The sequence below is a fragment of the Myodes glareolus genome, chromosome X, assembly GCF_982192425.1.
Source record: "Myodes glareolus chromosome X, mMyoGla1.1, whole genome shotgun sequence".
Lineage (NCBI taxonomy): Eukaryota > Metazoa > Chordata > Mammalia > Rodentia > Cricetidae > Myodes > Myodes glareolus.
In genome coordinates, this window is record NC_142053.1 from 18,255,114 (window position 1) to 18,280,089 (window position 24,976).

At 39.2% G+C, this 24,976-nt stretch overlaps 1 protein-coding gene across 9 annotated transcripts in view; it reads left to right on the forward strand.

Moving 5' to 3' along the window:
• The window catches only part of Arhgef6 (Rac/Cdc42 guanine nucleotide exchange factor 6), a 120,016-nt gene that overhangs the window by 71,300 nt on the left and 23,740 nt on the right, over positions 1 to 24,976 (forward strand). For all 9 annotated transcript variants that reach the window (XM_048457518.3, XM_048457519.3, XM_048457515.3 and 6 more), the window contains 2 exons: positions 1,199 to 1,321; positions 23,819 to 23,957. In XM_048457518.3, the coding sequence (XP_048313475.1) occupies positions 1,199 to 1,321; positions 23,819 to 23,957 (262 nt within the window). The remainder of the gene's footprint in view (positions 1 to 1,198; positions 1,322 to 23,818; positions 23,958 to 24,976) is intronic.

Genomic DNA, 24,976 nt, shown 5'->3' on the forward strand with positions numbered 1-24,976 from the left:
TGTGTGAACTACACCTCGACCCTTACTTTGCCCACCCCAACCCCATGTCTTCAGTCCCAGCAGGCACCGAAGTTCACTAGGTAGCCAAGGTGGGTCTGGAAGTTTGGGTCCTTCCACCTCTGCCTCTGGCATTGTAATATTTACCACCATGTCCAATCTGTTTCTTCGTAGAACTCCTGGTATTGTGTCTGTTGTAGGTTGACTTGAAACACATACAAAATTGGAAAAGGAAGAGTGTATGTCCTGTGTGAACCACAACATGATCTTTAAAAAGATTTTATTTTATATATGTGGGTGCTTTTCCTGCAATCTGTGTATGCTTGGGCACCTTGTGTATGAAGTACTCTCAGAAACCAGAGAGGGAGCTAGATCCCCCGAGACTACAGACAGTCGTGAGCCACCAATGTGGGAGGATGCTGAGAAGTGAACCCAGGTCCTTTGGAATGGAAACCAGTGATCCTCACCACTGAGCCATCTCTCCAACCCCAGTAGCATAGTTTTGGTGACGTTTTGATTGCTGAATTAGTAAACATTATATTACAAAGTTCACTGGAATGATCTTCTGACAAACATATTTCTGGGGTAAAATTGATTTTCCAGTATATCTTGGAAAAACTGATGGATTCCATCAGTCTATGGAAATTGGGGAATTACCTGTTTTCTGAACTTCATGAGGATAAAATTTGTCCAAGGGGTGTTACATTGTTAAATTCACTTCTGTCTATGCTTGAACTTGGTGTGAATTTGAATATTCGTAGTGTGTCCAGAGAAATTTGAATGTAACCACCCTAGAAACAAAGTGCCTTATCTACTAATTCCAAGTGAGAATCTTATCCTGTACATTAGATTAATTTTAAATTTTATTTATTTAATGTGTTTTGGTGTTTTGCCTGCATATATCTGTGTGCTACATGTACAATTTAAAGATGGCTGTGAGCCACCATGTAGGTGCTGGAAATTGAACCCGGGTCCTCTGGAAGGGCCATCTCTCCAGCCAAGTGGCTAGAATTCTAATCTGTAATCAAAAACTGCGTATTCTAGGGCTAAAGTGCTTCCAGTGTGCACAAAAATAAATAAATATATACATAACCCCTGTGGCAATACATCAAAAGATTTGCCTGCTTCTGAGCTCAATTGCAAGTATCTTTACTTTCTGTTTCCTAGTTTGTATTCTGTACTTCACATGTTTTACTTACAGGTTTCCAGAAAACCAGCACAAAGTAGGAGGCTGTCTGCTGAACCTCATGCCTCATTTTAAATCGATGTACCTGGCTTACTGTGCAAATCATCCTTCAGCGGTCAACGTGCTCACTCAGCACAGGTAATGTCCTGGCTTTCCCCCAGCACGGGTTCTGTCCTGCCTTTCCCCACACTCAGTTGTTCTGCAGAGAGCTTTACTCAGGAGGACTTCTTCTGGGAATTTGTGGTGTCCAGTTCAACTCTCGATTATCTCTGTTCTACAGGACAAGGCTGAATTTATTGTCCCATGGCTTGGTCATCCACTAATGCCACAAATAATTTTTTGAGCACCCACTGTAGACAAGCATAAGTGATAGTGATCGAGGGAGAGAGGGCCCCACCTCTTATGGGAGGGAAATGTAGTTATCAAGTGAAACACCGTAGACATATATTGCCAAGAGGTTTGTCAAAAGGATGCTGGAAACTTCACATTATAGTAAGTTAGGGGGTTAGGGTTAGGGCTACGGTAGAGGAAAAATCAGGGAAGACTTTGCTTAAGTAAAATTCCTTTTAACACTAATGGGTTAACCCTACATGTACCAAGTATTATTGTTTACATTGCGATCAACATATGTTGATTGCACATATTGTTGAGCTTCATTGTGACTTTTCCACATATGCGCATGTCTTGATTTGTTCATAGCCACTTTCTCGACTTCTCTTACTTCTTGCCCCCTGAGTCACAGATAGTCAGTTTACTCTATTAAGATTGATATTTGTTTTTTTTTTTAAATTTAGGATCAGATCAGTGCATAGTCCAGGCTAGCATCAAATTCCTGGCAATCCTCTTCACCCTCTCAAATACACACACTGTCTGGTTTATCTTTAATTCTAGTTCCTGAATATGAGAAAAAAGTGCAATTTTGTGTTTCTATATTAAACTTGCTTTGTTTAACATGTTGATCTTTGTTTCCATCTACTTCCTGTAAACAGCATTCACTTCTTTATTATTATAGATAGATATAAAGATATATAGGTATAAGTAGAAATATAGCTGTAAAGGTACACACACACACACACACACACACACACACACACACACACACACACCCCACATAGGCTGATTTCATTGCTTAGCTGTTGCAATTAAGAGCCTCAATAAACACGAGTGTGCATAGTTCTGTTACATGCTGCCTTCATTTCTTCAATTATGTACAAAGGGCTTATACAGCTGATAGTTTTGTTTTTAGTACTTTGAGGAACTTCTACTCTGTATAGTGGCTAGACTAAGGTATATTCCCATAAGCCATGCACAACGCAGTTTCTTTTCCCTGTATCTACCAACTTTGCTTGTTGCTTTCTTGATGAGAACCATCTGATTCAGAGTGAGATGGGAATCCAATAACACTTTTGATTTCTATCTCCCTGATGAATTGAATATTGAGTTCTCCCCCCCCCCCAAAATTTGCTATTTGTGCTTCTCCTTTTGGAAAGTGTTTAGTTGGATGATTTGTACATTTATTTATTGTGTTATTTCTTCTTTGGTTAAATTTAATGACTATTTTTTTGAAGAATTTTTTTTCTTAGAGTTAAAAAAATATCGGGGCCAGCAAGTTAGAAATCTTACCAGCTGCAGAGAGGAGGGAGTTGGAGAGAGGAGAGAGAGATCGCCATTTGAGCCAAGTCAGCGTGGAGGCCAGCCATATGGCAAACAAGCAGACACATGGCAGGCAGGGAACATGGGAGTGAGCATAACTTAAGTTCTGGTGAAAGTGTGCTCAGGACCTGGCCAGTATCAGAAAGGAAAAGACAAAAAGGAAAAAGCACAAGTTTCGGGCAACTCCACAGCAACTGCACTTCTGAATTTTGAGAAAACATTTCTTTGACATTCTGGAGAAGATTTCTCTTCCTTCTGTGGGCTGTCTCTTTGTTCAGTTCTTTCTTTTGCAGTGAGGAAGACTTTTTAAAAAGAATCACATCTCTGGAGCGGCATGTGCCGATTCTCTCTTGATTTCCTGGCATATGGAGTCCTCAGAAAGTGCTTGCCTGTATTATATATACTTCAGGGTTTCCTCCTAGCAGTTTCAAAGTTTTTCATCTTACGTTGAGATCTTTGATCAATTTTGAAATGTGTTTTTGTGCAGGGTGAGAGATGTGGAAGTAGTCCCATTTCTGACATGCTGTTACCCAGATTTCTCCAGACTTTGTGTGTCACCGATCCTTTATATTTTTTTCTACTCGCTATCTAATTCCTATTTCCTCCAAACCCTGCTATTTCTGAGGTGCTGTGTGACACAAGTCTCAAGAGCTCAGTGGGTAAGCAGCAGGCAGTGGTAAGGAACCTAACGCTTACTGTGAGCTGTGTGCCAACACTGCCTTTAAGAGTTTACCTCAATACAAGTGAATTAGAGTCATTTTGCCTTTATTTCACAGATTGGATACAGAACAGTCATGGGTTCTGGACACAGCTCAAGATGGAGAAGAATAGACTTTTGATGTGTCTTAGCCCCGAAGTCCCAAACCCAGGCTAGAAAATTAGTTGATATCAACCCTCAGAAGTATCAGATATTTTAATAATGGAAATAAGTATGAAAGTTCCTTTAAAAATTAAATTTAAAACTACAGTTTTAAATAAAAAAACAGCATTCCCCTTTTGAGTATGTATTCAAAGGAATCAAGGTCAGTATGCAATAAAGATACCTGCACATATATGCTTATCATGGTAATATTCACAAGAGCCAAGATGTGAAGTCAAGCCTGGTGCCCAGCCATCAGCAACTGCATGGGTAATCAAAATGTGGCATTTATACACAAAGGAATAGTTTTCAGCTACAAAGAAGAATAAAATCACAAGGTTCTAACTTCTTTTTTTAGTCCCTTCCTCAAAACTCCCAACTAAAACAAACAAACGATAAAAACAAAGTTACCATAGATATGAGATTGCATTGATAGCTCTTTGTTGGGCTGGGGAGTTGGCTGAGAGGGCAACAGTGCTTGCCACACAGGCCTAACCTAACCCTCTGAATTCGATCCATCAATCCCAATCCCACAGTGGAAGAGAAAACTGAATCCCAAAAGTTCTCCTCTGACCTTGTACCCACTTACACTCATGCAAACACACGAATCCCCCAGCCCCACATTATCATCATCATCATAAGTAAATTGAAGAGAAAAATGTATTTTAAAAAAGAGTGGCTATTAGCACAGACATTTTAACACAAGTGGTTCAATTGCCTAAAGGGAACGTTAGCTAATAATAACATTGAAAATGTACCAGGCATGCAGTTGTAAGAGGCCATGAGGAAGTTACTATTATTACCACATCTCAGGCTGAGTAATGTGTCCAAGAACTCATAACTGGCAAGTGGTAGAGTCAGAAGTCAGGTCAGTTAGGTTTCTAAAAATGTTTTAAACAAGATAGACATTTTAGCCACAAAGAATAACATAAATGCAGTCTTGAAGTATTTTAATAAAACATGCACCCAAAAACCTACCACCTAAGTCAAGTGACATAATGTTATTTTATTTTTGTGCCGCAGATTGAGATGTAATGCACAAATCATAGTATTCACTCATTTAATGCATTCACTGAAGCCACAGGTAGTAACAAACACCTGGATCTCAGCATCTGGGAGTTGAAGGCAAGATGATCACTAACTCAAGGTCATCCTGGGCTATGTAGAAAAATCAAGGCCTTTGTCTCAGGCTACATGAGACCTGATTTCAAAAAACAAATAATAAAATGTCAAAGATCATATCACAGTCTGTTGTGAGTCTTCCAATTCTTCTCATCCCAGTGTAAAGGATATAATGAATTGATCTTTCCTGTAGTTGCAGAATTGTCATAATAAATTTTGAAATATTTTTATATTCCTACACAAACATATTCTTTAACAGTCACCCCACTTATTCTAAAACCAATTAACTAAAGGTAACCATACTAAAAGACTTCAATCACTAGGCATTTGCCTATACTGGACTTGGTGTAGATAGACACATACAGTATGTGTCTTTTGTATCTGAATTATTTCACTTGGCATTTTTGTCTTTTCAGTTACATTTTTTTGTTTTTTTTTTTTTAAGACAGAATTTCTCTGTGTAGCCCTAGCTGTCCTGGAACTTGCTCGGTAGACCAGACTAGCCTTGAACTCACAGAGATCCACCTGCCTCTGCCTTCTGAGTCTGAGTGCTGGATCTAGAGGTGTGTGTCACCACTGCCCAGCTCAATTATATTTTTAAGTAGCAAACATAATGATGATATATCTTATATATATATATATATATATGATAAGAAGGATATTCCCTATGTATTCTGTGTGTGAGCATAACATACAGTATTTATCTTCCTCCACTACCTTCTTTTGTTTCCTTCTGTGCTATTTTTTAGACCCCTCTCTCTCCCTGCAATCAAATCTACCTTTGAGTCACATACATATTCGCATCTGTGTGCATGTGTGTGTGCATGCCTGTGCATATGTGTGTGTGTGTGTGTGTGTGTGTATTCTGCATATAAAATGAAATGTGACACTTTACTTTGCTGATTCATTTCAATTGTTAACTGGACACAATCTAGAATCACCTAATATTTATCTAGCTTAGGTTAATTTTTGGTAATTGTTTGGATTGTTAATTGAGGTTGGTCTCTCTAAGCACTGGTTTCTGAACAGTGTAAGTGAAGAGAAACGAGCTGAGAGCAAGAAAGTATCCATGCGCTTGTTCTTTCTGTGGAGGTCCTCTTTAAGTTCCTCCATGGAGGTTATGTTTAAGTTCCTGCCTTGACTTCCCTATAGTAATGGATAGTAACCTTGAATTATAAGCTAAATTAACCCTTTCTTCTCTAAATTTCTTATACTTGGGGTATTTTATTATAGCAACAACTATATAAATGAAATGAAACTAGGGATACTTTGATTTCTGAGTCTAGCTTATTTCACTAAACACATTTTTTTTAACTAAACTCAATTTTCTTCAGTTCAGTCTACTTTCACTATGGCTGAACAAAATTCCACTGTGTACATATACCATACACTGTGTACATATACCATACACTGTGTACATATACCATACACTGTGTACATATACCATACACTAGGTACATATACCATACACTGGGTACATATACCATACACTGGGTACATATACCATACACTGGGTACATATACCATACACTGTGTACATATACCATACACTGTGTACATATACCATATTTTCTTTATCCATTCATTTGTTAATGAACCTCTAGGCTGACTCTGTTTCCTGGCTGTTGTGAATAAGCATGGGTGTGCAAGGATCTCTGTGGTCTATCGATTTAGATGCTTTGGGCATCTACCCAAGAGTAGTAGAGCTGCCTCATACTCTGTTTTTAGTTTTGAGCACCACTGTTTCTTTTTCTGAGGAGCCTCCATACTGAGTCCCATAGTAGCGGCACTAGCTCATATTCCCACAAGCAGTATGTAAAGCTTTCTCCTTTTCTCTCATCCTAGCCAGCATTTTTTCAAATTAAATTTACTTATTTTTTAAGTTTTTATTAAGCATGTGTTGAATGTTAGGCATATTCCTTCATACTTACTAATCTTCCTTTTCTCACCCCTCTCTCCTGTTAGCTCCCTTTATTTCCCTAAATGGTTTCACCTCTGTTTTCATGTACATATATACAGTTTTATGAATCTATATAAAGTCTGAGAACCACAAATGAGAGGAAAAAATGATATTTGTCTTTCATAGAATGACTTGATTCACTTAAGATGGCTATCTCCAGTTGCATCCATTTTCCTGAAAACAACACTAGCATTTGCTGTTTGCTTTCTTAATGGAACTGGATAGAATCTCAGTGTAGTTTTAATTTTCATCCCCCTGATGTTGGCATGTTTAAAAAATTTCCACACACTATAAGATTATGAGCATATCATTGAAAAATATATTCACAGGGATCTGGAGAGACAGCACAGTGGTTAGGAGTGTGTACTGCTCTTTTGGGGGACCCGAGTTCTCTTTCCAGCATCCACATCAGAAGGTTCACAAATACCTGTGACTCCAACTCCAGGGAACTGAATGCCCTCTTCTGGTCTTACAGCCACTAGCATAGGCACATATGGACACATAAACATACATATAAATAAAAATAAAGATTTTAAATATTCTGTTATATAGATGCCACATACTGTTCTTGCACTCACCTGTGGATGGATCATGAAGAGTGCTGTGTTAAAAAATCAGATTTGTGTAGTCATGCTTGCATTTCTTGAACTCCTGGATTCTCCCGTCTTCATCTCCCCAGGTACTGGGGTTGTTGGTATGCAGCAGCAAGCTGCCTTGGATTTTATCTTGTTACTCTTTGTGGTGCTGGGACTTCACAGACACTGTAATACCAGTCAAACCACATCTTCAGCTCTCTCTGTTTAACCTTGCAAGAACTATCAGCATATTTTCCAAAGCTACTGCGTGAGTGCCACCAGCAGTAAAGGAGAGTTCCTTTTTCTACAACCTGATATATGCTGTGGTCAGTCTCTCTCTCTCTCTCTCTCTCTCTCTCTCTCTCTCTCTCTCTCTCTCTCTCTGTGTGTGTGTGTGTGTGTGTGTGTGTGTGTGTGTGAATATATATTTCATGAATATATGCACTTTTGCATGTGGGAGAATATGTTTATAGAGGCCCAAATTTGTTATCAGGATTCTTTTTATTGCTTGCTCTTTTGCTTTATATACAGAGGCAAAATTTCTCAGTCAAACCCAGAGTTCCACAGCCTGGCTAGTTCCCTTAGCCAATTTGGTCTGGAGATCACTTATCTCTACCTTCAGAGATTGGAATTACAGGAAGGCCACCACATCCACCCAGCATTTACATGGGTTCAGGAGAACTGAACTTTGGTCATTTTGCTTATGCAACAAGTGCTTTAATTACTATGCCATCTTCCTAACTCAGTCTCTCTCTTTTTATTATAGCCACATTAATTGGATGTAAAGTAATTTTCATTGTGATATAGATTTCATTTTCTTATTTTATCTCTTTATGAACTTTATTTTAGCTGATAAACACATAAAAGTTATACATGTTTTCAGGGTACCATGTGATGTTTTGATACATGCATACACTGTCTAATATCTAAATAATATTAAACACATCTATGTGTTCAGACATTTAGCATTTTTTTATGGTGAAAATTGGGAAATCATTTCCTCTATCTTTCTTAGATGTGCTATATATTATTGTTACTATAGTTACTTTCTATGTACACTAGAGCAGCTTGCCTTTCTCTAGGTGTAACTTAATACCTTTGGGTCAAGCTTCCCCCACCCCCACTCCATCACTCTCTACAGTCATATGCAATCATTATTCTTCTGCCAACTTCCATGAGGCCAGCTTTCTCAAATTCCATGTACAAATAAGATCATGACATTGCCTTTTCTCTGCTCCTGGTTTATTTTATTTAGCATAATTATCTCCTATTTATTAACATTTATTTTTTATTATTCATTTATTAACAACATAGTTAATCTATGTTGTCACAAATTATGGTATTTTTGACAACCTGAATAATGTTTTGTACACATGTACCACATTGTCTTTTGTTGACAGAGGTTTCTGTCCCACCCAGTCCCACAACTGTTCACTCCCAAAGAAATGCACAGACATCTACATTAATTATACACTGGTTTGGCCTATTATCTCAGGCTTTCTTATTAACTTTTACATCTTAAATTAGCCTATAATTGTTTTCTGTGTTAGACACATGGCTTGGTACCTTTTATCAGTGAGTCAGTCTCATCTTGCTTCCTCTGCATCTGACTGGTGACTGCAGACTGAGTCTTTCCTCTTCCCAGAATTCTCCTGTTCTCATCGCCCTGCCTATACTTCCTGCCTGGCTACTGGCCAATCAGCATTTTATTAAACTAGTACAAATGACAAATCTTTACAGCATACAAGACTATTGTCCCACAGCAGTCTTTATCTATTAATTGATTAATGGACACTTAGGTTGATTCCATTGATGGCCTGGATAGTGTTGTAGTAAACATGGGAATCAGATGTTTCTACAACATACTGATCTCATTCCCCTTGGAAAGATACCCAATACTGTGTTTGTTAGATCATATAGTAGTTTTTATTTTTAATTTTTGGGGAACCTCCATGTTGCATATGACTATACATTTTGCATAATAACTGGGCTAATTTACATTCCATCAATAGTATACATGGGCTTCTGTTTTTCTGCATCCTTACAATCACTTTGCATTTATTTATTTATTTTGCCTTTTGGAAATAGGCATTCTTACTAGATTGAACCTTACTGTGGTTTTGATTTCCCTTTCCCTGATGACTGATGATGTTTAGTATATTTTTTATACTTGTTTGCCTTTTGTGTGATTTTTTTGATAAATGTATATTTCAATTTTTAAATCAAGTAATATTTTGCTACTGACTTTTTGAACTTTTTTATTCTAGATATTAATCTTTTGTCAGATATATATTTTGGAAATATTTTCTCCATTCTATGGATTACTCCCTATTCATATTGCTCAATCTTTTATTTTGTGGAATATTTGATATATGCCTAGTTCTCCTTTTGCTACTTTTAAAGTTTGCATTTATTTATTTCATGCATGGGTACATGGGTAGTACAACATGTGTGAAGGTGAGAGGACTCTCCTTGTACCATCAAACTCAGGTTACTAGGATTGGTCACAAGTGTCACTACTAGCTGAGCGGTCTCACCTGCCCCTACTTCTTTTTACTATTTGTGTACTTTATCCCACCCCTCTGTGTTTTTCTAGTAGACTCACAGCTTCAGTGTTACATTTAAGTTTGGGATCAATTGTGAGTTGATCTTTGTAACTAAGAGTCTAGTTTCATTCTACTGCATGTGAATGCTCAGCTCTCCCAGCATCATTTATTAAGACTGGCTTTTTACTGTGGTGTGTTCTTAGTACTCTTGTCAAAAGCAAGTTCTCTGTAGATACATAGTTTTGCTCTAGGCTCTCTATATTTTTCCATTGGTCTATGTGTTTGGGTTTGTATTAATGGCCAATCTACATTGTTTACGCATGACAACATTGTAGTATGTTTTGTAATCAAATAGTATAATGTCACATGTTTTTTTTTCTCAAGACTGCTGTGGCTTTTCCTTTTTGTTGCTGTTCTATCCAGATTTTAGATTATTTTTCTAATTCTATAAAGAATATCACTGGGATTCTGATAAGATTGTAATGTATCTGAATTTCTTTGCATAGTTTGTGTACTTTACTTATTTACTTATTAGTAAGTAATTAATAATAGCTAAATAAATAATTAGAGTAGTTATTATTATTATTGTGTATGTATGTTATGTAAATATAAGTAAAGGAACACCTATACCATTCTGCACATGTGGCAGTTAGAGGGCAACTTTTGGAAGTTGGTTCTCTCTTTCTACCCTGGGGTCTTAGGATCAAACTCAGGCTGTCAAGTCTGAACAGCAAAAACCTTTATCCACTGAGACATCTCATCAGCCCTATGCATTTTAATAATAAATAATGACTTCCTGTTCCTTGTGTTGTCTTCATTTTCTTTCAACAGTGTTTCATGATAGGTATCTTTCACCTATGAATTTATTCCTAGATAATTCATTTATCAATAACAGCTATCGTTGAGATTACTTTCTTGGTTTTTATTTCAGATAATTCAGCATTGGTTCCCAGCAATGCTATTTTATTTTCTGTCTTGCAACTTCACTAAATTTGTTTATTAGTTCTAGTATTTTTTGTTGGAGTCTTGAGGTTTTTTGTGCCCTATCATGCCATTTGCAAACACTGACAATCTGCTTCCCTCTTTTCTAGTTTGGATGAGCTTCTTTTCTGTGTTCTTCCTGATTACTTTGGCTAGGACTTCTTGTACTAACGTTGAATAAAAGTGGTGTAAGCGAGCATCTTTGTTTTGTTTCAGAACTTAGAGAAATAAGAATCCAGCCAGTGTTTCCCTAGTCAGTATAATGTTAGTTGTTTGGTTAGACATATAGCCTTTTTATGTTGAGCTACTTTGCATCTATAGCTAATTTGTTCCAGTAGTTGTATTATGACTGCAAGTTGAATCTATTCAATGCTTTCTTCTGCCTTTAATGAGGCAATCACATGGTTTTTGCCCTTCATTGTACTGATGGGCTATACTATGTTTATTAATTGGTGAATACTGAGCCCTACCTGTACCCCTAGGACAAATTTCACTTAATCATGGTGAATAATCTTTTGAATGTGCTGTTGGGTCAAGTTTCTAGGATTCTGTTGAGGGTTTTTACATCTTTGTTATTCATGGATACTGGTGTAGTTTTATAAGAGTGATGCTGGCCTTGTAAAATCTACTTTGAATAATTTCCACCTCATTTATGTTTTGGAATAATTTAGAAAGGGCCGACATTTTTTCTCCTTGCAAAAGCAGAATTTATTAGTGAAACCAGTTGGTCCTACGTTTTTCTTGGATGGAAGATTTATGTCTAATTCAATGTCATTACTTTATTGGTCTGTTCAGTTGTTCTATTTCTTCATGTTTTAGTCTTGATAAGGTATATGCTTGAAAACTTGCCCCTTTCTTCTGTATAGCTTGATACTGTATAATAATAATTTTCAAAGACCTTTGTGTATTTCTATGATGTCAGCTGTCTCAACAAAGAAATGAAAATTGTTTTTTAGAGTGTTTTTTCTCTGTATCAGAATTTTTGGCATGCTGTGTCTCCATTTTTATTTGTTTCAAAAAAGTTTTCAATATCTTCTTTTAGTCTTTCCTTGATCACAAATAAGTTGTCTAATTGACATGTATTTGTGTAGTTTCCAAAGTTTTGCTTGTTGCAGACTTTTAGTTTTAATGAATAGTGTTTAGTTTGTTTGGTAGCCTGCTGTTTGATGAATCTCAGAGAATATTCTGTATGCTGCTGAGGAGAACATATTCTGCAGCTGTTGCCTGGGATGTTTTGTACATGTCTATGATGTCCATTTGGTCTAGCATGCAATTTAATTCCAATGTTCTTTTGTTGCATATGTCTACTGCTCCTATAGGAGGGGCACAAAAGTCTCCAGCTGCTATTGTGCTGGAGTTTTTCTCTTCAGGTTTCCTGATATTTGCTTTACATATTTACTTGCATATGTTTTATATATTGAGGACTTGGAATTGTTTTACTTAATTGATCCCTTTGTCATTATTTTGTGTCTTCTTACTGATTCAGATTTAAAGTCTACATTACATTATATGTAATGGAGGTGTGAATATTCCTGTTTTCTTCTGGACTCAATTTGTATGGAACATCTTTGTGGCAGAATTGGACTCTATACTTAAGGCTGATTTCAGACTCACAACAACCTTCCCAGTTTCTTTTACTAAGTGTTGGGATTATAGATACAAGCCACAACATCTAGCCACCTTCACTTTTAAGTTTATGTCATGGAGTTTCTTCTACATAACATAGCTGGGTCTTCCTTTTGGTAATCCATTCCATTCTATTTGCATGCAGGTAATTGTCAATAGTAGGGTTGTACTGCAGTCCTTTGTAACTTGTTTTCAAGTTCAATTGTAGTTTCCTCTTGCCTTGCTGTTTTATACTCTTCCTTTGTGGTTAAGTAACTTACTCTATTGGTATGTTTTGATTCCTTTCTTAGTTTTTGTTTGTCTACTATAGAGAATTTTTGTGGTTACATTGAATGTTACAAAAACCTATTTTGAGGAGAACATATTTTGAAATGATAACAATCAACATGATCATAAACATGAAAATAGAAACACCAAAGAATCAGAAAATATACTGACAAAAGGTGCATATGTGTATTTCATTCTTCCACACAATTTGAATTTTAATGCCTTATTTTATAGTTTTTCTATTGCCTATCTAGCAATAAATTAATGTATTAATTCTCAAATTTTGTTTTTTCATCTATGTGGTAGAGAAATGGGTGTGTTATCTAGCATGATTTTGATATTACAGCATTTTGAATTTATATAGTTATTTTTTCTCATTTTTGGTACTGAAGACTGAATCTAGAACCTCAAGCATGATTCACAAACATTGTACTACTAACCTATATTCCCAGACCTCTTTTTTGCTTTTTATTTTGAGAGAGTATCTCACTAAATTGTTCAAACTGGCTCACTCTGAAGCCAATACAGGTTCCAAATTTTGTGATCCTTTTGCACAATTGGTTTGGGCCACAATTAAGATTTTTATTTATTTATGTATTTATTTTTGTTTGGTGTGTGCATTTTTATCCTTTTTATGTGTCACTTAAAATAAACTTAACAAATAATTATAAAATACCATCCAAGCAACAACTAAGTGACATGGGAAGGAGGAGCTGGGAATTATATGGCCATTGTTGTTCTGTAGCAGTTCTCCATAGGGCTGCTAGCTGTCTCCAGTAGTCATTTCATTCAGGCTTAGTACTACTTTCTGATGTCAGTTCTCAATGGCGCTCTGGGCTCTGTCCTTGCTCTTTTAATTTTACTCTTTGAATCACTTTTCCTGTGAAACTTAGTCTATGTTTGCCAGTGAGTCATTTTTTGCAGTCTGATTTCTGCCATAATTGTTTGGAAGTACAGCATCTTCATTTTGTGAGAGCTTTGGTTCACTTAGTCTGAGTCGCAAGTGCTTAGACCAGCAAAGACTTCTTAAAAATTTTGTGGATTGTATGTCTTAATGGAAATTTATTCCATAAAATTAAAAACTCTAACCAAAACTTTTTTTTATACCAAGCCCTTTTCTATTTGTGGATCCCTGCCAAACTGTTAAATAACATGTTAATAATAACCAAGGGGGGGGGGAGAGTTCTTTTCTTCATTAGTGTAGCCATTGGCAAGTTGCTCATACTCCAGTAAATGACCTCTACCCATGCAAGTGATTCTCAACAAACCCAGTGCATCACACATAGAAGGTAGGAAGGCAGGAGGAAAACTAGCTGGGGAAGAAGGCAGGGATCAGTGGAAGCATGAAGAGAGTAAGAAAAGGTAAAGCGGTTGGATATGATCACTAAATATTATATGCATGTAGAAAATTGTCAAAAAATAATAAACACAATTCTGTATGCATACATACATTGGTCCATATGCTAGTTTTATTAATTCTTTAAGGACTTCATATAAGCATACAGTGTATTTTGGTCACATTCACTCTCCGTTCCTTTTTTCATTAACTACTCCCAGATCTGCCTTTCACCCCCACCACAACTTCATATTCTCCTTTTTAAAAACAAATGGCCCAACTGGGATGCCCACATTCTTCACTTCCACTGCAGTACCGTCAACCCACCACGGGCCATGCTCTTCCCCAGAGCTATCAGCCGTACATAAGCTGTACATAAGGACAGAGGCATACTACTTGTCTTACAGCCAACTCTTGATTGTTTTGTGTGTGTGTGTGTGTGTGTGTGTGTGTTTGTTTGTTTGTTTTTGCACTGAAGCCATTTTCTAATTTAAGACTCTTTTAATTTGGGAGCTGAAGGGATGGCTCAGGATTCAAGAGTACTGGCTGCTCTTGTAGAGGACCGAGGCTTGTTTCCTAGCACCCACATAGTAACTCACAACCATCTGTAACTCCAGTCCCAGCGGAATCCCATACTTTCTTTGGCCTCCATGGGTACCAGTCATACATGCAATACACAGACATATCTGCAGGCAAGATACCCATACACATAAAATAAATAAATTTTTAAAATTGTAAATAGTCATTTAATTTCTAGAGAGACCAAGAATGTTCATTCCAGAGAGTCCTGCCTCCTTTAGAACACCTCAAAATTCTTCCAAAAAATGAGAGGAAAATTCTTTTTAGCACCTTTTTGTTTGAAGGTTATATAGTAATGAGAAACCAGTTGACAGCTTATGTGGTTTGCCTGAAAATCATTAGATCCATCAATTCATTCACCATTTTCTGTATTACCATAGGTGACAGTTTTGTCAAACCTTCTATCATTGTGTTAAATGGGCCCCCCTTTCTCTATCTTTCAAAAACACATCCAGAACCCAGTTTCCGCTAAATTCTTTTGGATAGTCTCCTTGAGGAGAAGGAATAATTTTAGAGGCTTCTGTGGCCACATGTTTTGGCACTTGAAATGGGATGACTCACAGGTTGGACTCAGCCGGGTCTGTGGACTGGGTCACATGGCTTGGGATTTTAATATTGTGACGGCTGTGTTGATGAGAGAGAGAATTATAGGAGGAGCTGAGTGGATGTGAGTTGAGGGACTTATCTGTGATCAAACAAAAATTAGCTCTGTTTAGCTATGTGCAGCAAGAAAGTTGTATCTGAGAAGAACTGTTGAGTACTTTAGTAAAAAGGAATTGGGAGGTATAATTGCATGTTTTCTTTTCCATAACAAAATACTGAATCTGGCCAACTTTATAAGGCTCATGGTTCTGGATGGCTCATGACCATGGCACTGAAATTTTCTTGGCTTTGGTGAGGAAGTCAGGGAGGTTCATAACACCACGGCAGGAGTATGGCAAGGAAAAATCGTGCCACCAGATAAGGAGTTAAGAGGCTGGAACACAACCTGTCCTTGTTCTCTCTCTCTCTCTCTCTCTCTCTCTCTCTCTCTCTCTCTCTCTGTGTGTGTGTGTGTGTGTGATGTGTATGCACACAAAGCTCAAAAGTCAGTGCTAAATCTGGAATTCAACCATTTGCTGAGATCGATATGGCTTCAGGGATTGACCTGATTCAGGTAACAAGGGAATGAAGAAAGGACAGACACATGTGCAGATAAACTGTGGTCAGGTGGTGTTGGAGGAAGGCCTGCTGGTTCATCTCAGCCACCCGGCTAGCTTAGCCCCGAAATAACCACACAGAAACTGTGTTAGTTAAATTACTGATTGACCCATTAGCTCTAACTTCTTATTGGCTAACTCTTACACATTAATTTAACCCACTTCTATTAATCTGTAGATCACCATGTGGCACTGGCTTACCAAGAATGATTCGGCATGTCTGTCTCTGGCGGCTCCATGGTGTCTCTCTGACTCCACCCTTCTTTCTCCCAGCATTCAGTTCTGTCTTGCCCACATACCTAAGTTCTGTCCTATCAACAGGCCAGGCAGTTTCTTTATTCATTAATGCTAATCACAGCACACAGAGGGGACTCCCACATCAAGGTGGACCTTCTGCCACCTGTGCCACTCTGATATAGTGGCACCAACTATGCAGCAACCCAGAACCTCAGCGTATTTATTAAGTAAAGCTCAGGGTAGTGGTGGAGGGGCATGTGGGGGTGGGGAGGAGTTTACTAGTCTCGGTAGAAGATCTTTGTAGGGAAGCAGTCTCTGATGCAGTCATCAGAAGGAGGAAGATGCAGTTGCTAGTTTGACACACATACTGATCAGTCATTCATAAACACTCACACTTGCACACACTACCAGCCTTCCCACTCAGACCATATACAAACTTTCCACTCCTCTGAGCTTCACCCCAGCAGAAGGCTTTGCCACTGCCCTGGTCTGAGGCTTTGGGGTACTTGACACAGTCATGCCCATGTCAAACAAAAGACATTCCCTTGCTTTTCTCAGCTCCCTACACCCACGGCTATACAGCTAGCCTAGCTGGCCAGCAGCTCCCAGTATCCTCTTGTCTCTGCCCTCTAAGCCCTGGGATGGCAGATGTCTGCAACTCATGGATGCTAGGGATCCAAATTCAGGTCCTTGGGCTTGACTGACTGAACCACCTCTCCAACACCCTTGCCTTATTTTTTTTTTGCTAATTTTCATCTCAATTTTTTAAACTTTAAACAGTATTTTATTCACTCTTTGATGATTTTGTACACATATACAAGTTATTTTTTGAGACAAGGTCTCATTGTGTAGCTGGCTTAGAATGTGCTATGTAGACCAGGGTGGCATTAAACTCACAGAGATCTGCCTGCCTCTGCCTCGCAAGTGCTGGCATTAAAGGTGTGCACAATAATGCCAAACTGTACAATGTATTTTGATCATCCCATACCCCATTCTTTCCTGTTCCTCTTTCATTCCCTCTGGAACACCTCTTAGCCCCACCTCCATGTCTTTTGTTTCTCATAACCCAGTGAGTTTAATTGGGGATCACGTGCATGCACAAGGATATAGAGCTCTTTACTGGACCATAACCAACACCCCAGTGGCTACTTCCTTGAAGAAATATAACTGTTTCTCCTCCAGAAGCCATTAACTGTTGGTAGCTTCTCAACTGGGGTGGAGTCTTATGAACTCCTCCCCCATGCTGGGGTACTGACTGACTCCATCCTGTGCAGGTCTTGTTCAGGCAACCACAAGTGCTGTTAACTCATGAACGCAATGGTCCTGTCATTCCACATTTTTTTTTAAAAAAAATCACATGAATTTCCATGGCGGGAGTGAATGGGAAGGCAGGGGACACATGTGCCACAGAGTGTATGGAGGTCAGAGGACAACTTGCTAGAGTCTCTCCTTCATGATATAGGTTCCAGGGCTCAAACTTGAACCATCAGGCCCATCAGGCCTTATGTCAAGTACCCTTACTCACCAAGCCATCTTACTAGCCCAGGTGTGTGTGTGTGTGTGTGTGTGTGTGTGTGTGTTGTTCTGAGATAAGGTTTCATGGAGCTCAGAATGACCTGGAAGTCTGGGAGTCACCATGTGGTAAGGAATACCCTTGAATTCCTGATCCTCTGCTTTGACGCTATTGGAGTGATGGGGTACCTCACTTTCACTAATGAGTTTTCTTTTTGTTTCCCTGTGCTCAGTACTTACTAAAGTTTTTTCTCAGCTTGAAGAATCTCCTTTAGCATTTCTTATAGGTTTAATGAAGATGTGTTTCTTATGCGGTTTTTATTTTTTATGTGCAGTTGACTTCATTTCAGTTAGGGGAGCAACAACATCAGAATGCGTACATTTATTCTGTCTTCCGTAGGTGATGGAGGTTACCGCTGCTCTTCACTTTTACATGGAAATATAAACTTATATCCAGATTTATTTGCTTTCAGCCTGAATATCCTTGCTTAATATTTCTCAGAAGATGGCTTTCCTAGAGAGGGAGTCGCTCAGTTTGTGTGTGAAAACACTTCAGTTTTCAATGGTAGTTTGGGTGGTTGTGGAAGTTTGGCTTGGCAATTTTCTTTCTTTCAGTATTTTGAGTCTGTCAGGGCACTGCCCTCTGGCCCCTGTGACTCTGCTGTAAAATCAGCTTTTAATATTATCCAGATTCCAAAGTCCATGGTGTGTTGTCTGTCTCTTGCTGCTTTTTGTCTTTTAAATCTTTTACTCTTTGGATGTTTACTCTTTGGGGGGCCTGCCATTCAACTCCCAAATAAATCACATGGAGGCTTACTCTTTCTTGTGAATTTCCAGTCTTAGCTTGGCTTGTTTCTAGCCAGCTTTTCTTACCTTAAATTTTCCCATCTACCTTTGGCCTCTGGGCTTTGATCTTTCCCTCTTTCTGTATGCTGGAGAGTGAGCAAGTACAATGAACATCTCCTGCCACCATCCTGAAAGTAGAACTTTCTTGGTTTCCTGACTATGTATGTATTTATGTATGCATTTGCATATGTTAAAGAGAAGGGGGAGGAGAAGGGAGAACACCTGCACAACATGAAATCCGGACAAGGATGTTGTAGCACTCAGAACTCAGTTACAGGCATTTTCTGGACACCCAGCTTGTTACCTGGATGCTGAGATCTGAACTATGGTACTCACGATTCCAATCTCAACCACCGAACTATCTCTTCAGTCCCACCATTCACCTTTTAAGTCTATATGTGCCTTTGCCTTATCTGGTCCTAATTTTTTTTTAACCACTTTTATCTTGTTCCAATTAGAAACTGCATTGCAGGACAGGATTCACCTAACATGTAAATATCAGTTGTCTTTCTTCATGATGAAATGAAACAGTGCACACAAAGTGCCCAGCACATAGCACGAAGGACCTGATACCATATCTGCTTTATACATCTACATTTCTTAATGAGGGAATCCTATAAGGAACGTTAGAAATCCCTTTAATCATTATGATTTCAAATGCTTGCATGATTATTTTAAAGATTCTCTATGACTTTAAGAACTGCAAGACCCTGTTGATTTGATTTTTATTAGTGATACTTTGTGGGATTTTCATGACACATCTTAAATTGATAGAAGACTCACTAGGGTCTTCGAGGCGCTAAATGTCTGTCTTCTGACTTATTTACATGTATGGGATGAGATTATATTTGTGCTTTGAATACAATCTCTGCAATTTTGCATGCATTTATTGATAACTCAACATGAGATACAAGGCATAGTTGAACGAAATTTACAGAAACTTCCGATTAAAGTCTTACTCTTATAAGGGCTTCTGAAATATGGACATTAATATATTTCTCTTTGCCTTGTCAAGTTGTCACGCTCAGGTGAACTTCTCCCTTTAGGTCTGTAGGTGGCAATATCTAACCAGAAATGCTCACATGCAATTGTTGACCACAAGAACGCATTCAGCCTTCAAATTGGATAATTACATACAGATGCCCTGTTTCAAATGTGGCGGAGTGTTGCCTGAGTTTGAATACATAATCAGACACTGGCTTTGCGAGGCCCCCATATTTACATATATTTGAACGGCTGCCTCTGTTTTCTGTGATCCACTGGGTGAGGTCTTCTGGGATTTCCCCTCTCTCTCCCCTGCTGACTTGCTAAGGTACCTTTCTGGCTCTTCTTGGGAATAACTGCTCCCTTACAGAAATACCCACTTCTTCCCCATACTTTTGTATATAGCACCTGTCCGTCCTCTCCACGAGGGAGAGGGTTAAAAGAGAGAGCCGAGAGAGGAAGTGTGTGCGCTCACACAGCTCTGGAGCGCATCTCCATTGTCGTTGCCGTGGCTACCACAGACACCCCGTGTACTTTTCTCCTCGTTAGTTTTCCATGCCCTCTCTTTACCATGTTGCTAGCAATGATGATGTTGAGAAAACCCCCAAAGAACTAGCCATTTGCTCTGTGGACACGGAAGACAGGAAACAACTCTAAACCTACGCCGTGTTTTCTTTGTGTCTTTGAGGAGTCAGGACTAACTAGCCAGCCGCACACAAAAAACGGTGGGGGCAAAATAGCAGACAATTTGGGTATGGTGGTGGTGTGTGTTCCTGTAATCCCAATATTTGGGAAGTAATGTTAGGGGAATCAGGAATTGAAGGCTAACATGGGCTATGAGAGACTCTATTTCTAAACAAACAGAAGCATAAAACTAGGGACTGGAAAATGGAGAAGGGAAAATAGCAAGCATTCAACCGAGAGTAAGCAGGGCCCCTGTGACTTCTTCATGCCAGGGTACCACAGTTCCAAAGAAAGTCTCTTGAGAATGGGGAGGAGGAATCATTGATGCAGCGCTATGTTAGTGTTGTGTTCAAAGTCTGTGTAGAGATTGCACAGAAAAGGTTTTTGACATTTCAATTGCATGTGTGTGTGCATGCGTGTATGTGTGCATGTCCGTGTGTGTGTGTGCGTGTGTGTGTATGTGTGTGTGTGTGTGTGCGATACACAACAGCCCAGGTATAGAGATCAGAAGACAGTTTTCAGAGTTAGCTCTTCTTTCTTCTGTGGGTTTTGGGGATTTAAGTATAATGATTATACATTTGTAAATTTTATTTATATATAATACATATAATATTGATGCGCATATTAAGTTTATTTGTCTAAGTAAAGTGTGTCTTTTAGAATTAATTTATCACGACAGGCGGTATTTCTATAAAATAATTTGGTTCATTTCATTAGTGACATTTTCTTTTCTCACCAATAATCTGATTTAGTCCAAGACAGTGTCTCATGTTATTTTGGGAAAAAGTTAAATTGCTTTATAATATTTACCAAGCCTAGGAATTAGAATGCTTCATGGAGAGTACTGGCACAGTGTCCATGAGCCTGTGCTATTAATTGCTGCAGTTCTCACTGCAATTAGAGCAGAATATGGAAGATTGGCAGTCATTTAGTCAGAGAAAGAAAACACAAAGCTTATTTACCAAACTGAAAAGAAATTAGGAAAGCTATTTTCTTCAGATTACATATCCACTCAAATGTACTTTCTTAATTATATTTTGTAAGTGATAACTTTTATCGCTTTAATCTCTTGGTTGAAAATTAAATATCAGTTGATTATCTATTAAGCTGCAAATCATGGGTATTAGGAAATTTGAAAGGTATGATTCTAGCCAGGTGTGTGTCTTGAAAAGGTGGTAATAATTCATCTTCTGGCTGAAGATGACCAAATCCCTTTCTGTAGAGAGGCGGGGTCGTGGTGTGGACAAACCCAAAGTTTGGCTTCAGACCTGCGTATTAAGTTCACCATAGCACTTACTAGCTGCTGGCCTTCCTGGGCCTCAGGTTTCTCAACTGTAAAATGGGAGAAACACCTATACCGAAGTCCTTAATATAAAATAGTAGCTTTACAAATCCTGTTAGCTTTATCTGAGCAGTTTTATTAGGTTTTTATTTTGCTTTGTTTTTGTTGCTGTTTGGTTTTTCGAGACAGGTGTAGCTTTGGTGCCTGTCTTGGAACTAGCTCTTGTAGACCAGGCTGGTCTTGAACTCACAAAGATCCGCCCTCCTCTGCTTCCTGCGTGCTGGGCTTAAAAGTGTGCGCCACCACTGCCCGGCTATCTGGTTTTTTTTGTTTGTTTGTTTGTTTGTTTGTTTTTTTGAAAGATTTCTTTTACTTTTAATCATGTGTATATGTGTGTTTCTATGTGTGGGATGTGCGCATGAAAGTGAAGGTGCCCATAAGGTCCAAGAGAGAGTGTCAAATCCCTCGAAGCTGAAATTATGGGCAGTTGAGCTGTCTGATATGGGTACTAGGGACAGAACTCTGGTCCTCTGCAAGAGCAGTGGTATACATCATTAATTGCCAAGTCTTTCTCCAGCTCCTGTTTTTATGTTTTACGGATGAGTTACTCAGGGCTCACGTTCTGTACAGTACTTTCCCTCAGCTGCCTGTAGAGCATGGCTGGATAACACTGATGATTTGATGGGATCGTTCAGTTGTGACCTAGCTGCCCCCAAGGCAGCCACTCCCAGACTCTTGCTCCTGACACACAAATGGTACTGCATGGCCAGGGCTGCTATTGTGGCTGCTGAAACTGCATCCTCACCTGCATTCAGAAACCTGAGGACAGAGAGTTCATTTTTAATAGAGAGTACCATTTCCAACCCCATTTGCACTCAATTGCTGATGGTGAGCTTATCTGAACACATTTCACAAGCTGTAGTAACACTGTAGTTGGGGACCACTATACAAATTATGTTCAAGAGAAAGAATTTGGCCACTTTTTAGTAGTGAATTCTTGTTTGGGGTGACAAGGAAGGTTGGCGAGGTCAGCAGCTGTCTCAAAAGTGAAGACTACGTTGTAGGCACTTGGACGTTCTGGAGTGGGAAAGCTTTGATGCTGAAGTACCCTCTTGCAGGATGGTGAGTGGGGCGAGACAGGAAGCCAGGGAAACACTCGACCTACTGAACTCTGCCAGGTGGGATGTGAGGTGTGATGAAGGCTTGGACTTAGGCGGTAGCAGTGGGAATGGACAGGAATAAAAACACCCAAGGAAATCTGGGTATGTACAGGTGACCAGGGGGGTTAAGTGGTCAAGGAAGAAAGCCAAAGTTTCTAAATAAATTCTCAGGAAGTAGACTCCTTCCTTCCTTCCTTCCTTCCTTCCTTCCTTCCTTCCTTCCTTCCTTCCTTCCTTTCTTTCTTTCTTTCTTTCCATTTTCTCCCCCCACCCATCTCTCACTCTTCCTTCCATCTTTCTCTCCCTCCCTCCCTCTCTCCCTCTTTCTTTCTTCTTTTTCTTTCTCTTTTCCTCCATCCCTATTCCTCTTCCCTTTTCTTCCTTTCATTTCATTCTTTTATGTAGAATCTCATTCTTTATCCCAGTCTGTCCTAGAAGTCACTATATAGCTCAGGATGACCTTGTAGCTCAGGTTGACGTCAATTCATGGAGATTCTCCTATGTCCTGAGTGCTAGGCCTACAAGGACCACCACACCTAGTTCACTATATTTTTAAGTGTCTATCAAATGACCTTGCAGTCCCAGACTTTGTTGATATAAAACAATCTAGAAAGGTACTGAAATACAGAGAAAGCAGCATCAGAGATATGCAAGTTTTTAGGGCTCGGCTCATGAAACATACTTTGATTCCCACCAATATGCTGTCTTCTGGGAGTGTTCAGGTAGACTGCAGAACTGTATTAAAGTCCTAGGCAAAATGACTATGTGGTTATTCACACCAACACCCTGCTGTCTGAATATAGCTTTTGGTTCAGTTGTCTGAAAGGGAGGGTTTACTGAATGGCTAATCCTGGCATCAGACCAGCAAACAAGTAGAATGTTTGAAGTGACCAAGAAAACAACCTCAGATTGACGTCATCTGATAGACTCTTCACCTTGTCACTTGGGTATAGCCTCCTTAAAGGTGGGGAATTTATATTTTGCTCATTGCTGTGACAGCATGCCAGGACAGAGCCTGCTCTCCAGTAGATGCTTAATCAGGGACCCCAAGTGTGGCCTACCACCATCCCCTCTGTGCTGGGCACAGAGCTAATGGCACTGGAGGGATGGATAATGATCGATTTCATTGTGCAAAATATACTAACACAGTATCAATGCTTGACATCAGATATCCAGCAGTATTGAAAGTATGCACCTTCTTTTTCTTTTTGAAAAAACAAACTCTAGTGATGATCTAGAACGATTCATGGAAAATCAAGGGGCAACCAGCCCAGGCGTCCTCATTTTAACAACAAGCCTCAGCAAGCCGTTCATGCGACTGGAGAAGTATGTTACTCTCTTGCAAGAGCTGGAGCGACATATGGAGGTAAGGGAAAAGAAGCTTCAGCAAGGTCCTCTGCCCACTGGTGTCCTGTGTGCTGCACAAAGCACATGCTCTGCCTCCAAACCAGCTTTGTTATGAATCCAGAAAACATCTTGGTTTCCAATGCTACTTGATCTGATCTTCCGTCTTCCCCAAAGATCTCCTCACTTTCCTCTTTATGCAACAAAAGATGCCCCCCCTTCTTTCCTACTGCACAGCTATCATTACTCCCCTCTTCACTCATCTCTTCCAGGTCTCAGCCCTGTTGCTTCCCTCAAGACTCTGCTCATTGCTTGACTTAAGTTTCTTTTTGTCATCTTGTCTGTAGAGCAGTGATTCCCAGCTCTCCTAACGCTGCACCCCTTTAATACAGTTCCTCCTGCTGTAGTCAGCTTCAACCACAAAATTAATGCATTGCTACTTCACAACTGTAATTTTGCTACTGTTGTGAATAGTAATATGAGTATGTGATATGCAGGCTCTCTGCCATGTGACCCTAAGGGAGTCTCAACCCACAGTTGAGAATTGCTGTTGTAGGTGATGGGCCAGAGGCAATCAGACCTACAAATCTCTATCATTCTGGTGTCTTAACTAGCATTACCATGATAGGAAAAAGCACACCAACATCAGAAAACATAAAGACAAACCAAAAAAATGAAATATAAAGAATATGTTTGTTGCAGATAGGAACACTGTAGACATTTGCTTTTCTGACTCTGGCATTCGTTATAAATGGGTCCAATCCTACTGCATTACTAGGCATCAGTATATCTACAGCAAAGTCCACTCATATTTTGTTCATGAACTTAAATGTTATTGGTAATGGATGTAGTGCAACTACAATCTTTTCTAAATATTAGGAATTGCAACGAGGTCTGATCATTGAAAATTAAACACCCAGATCCCTTTGTGATTTTTCAAAGCAGGCCCATTGCCTTGAGCTGTTCTTTACGTGCATGGGGCGTAGAGGCGTGGGTGGGAAAGACTGTGTTTACCCTAGTTGCTCTTCCTGTGTCTGGAGA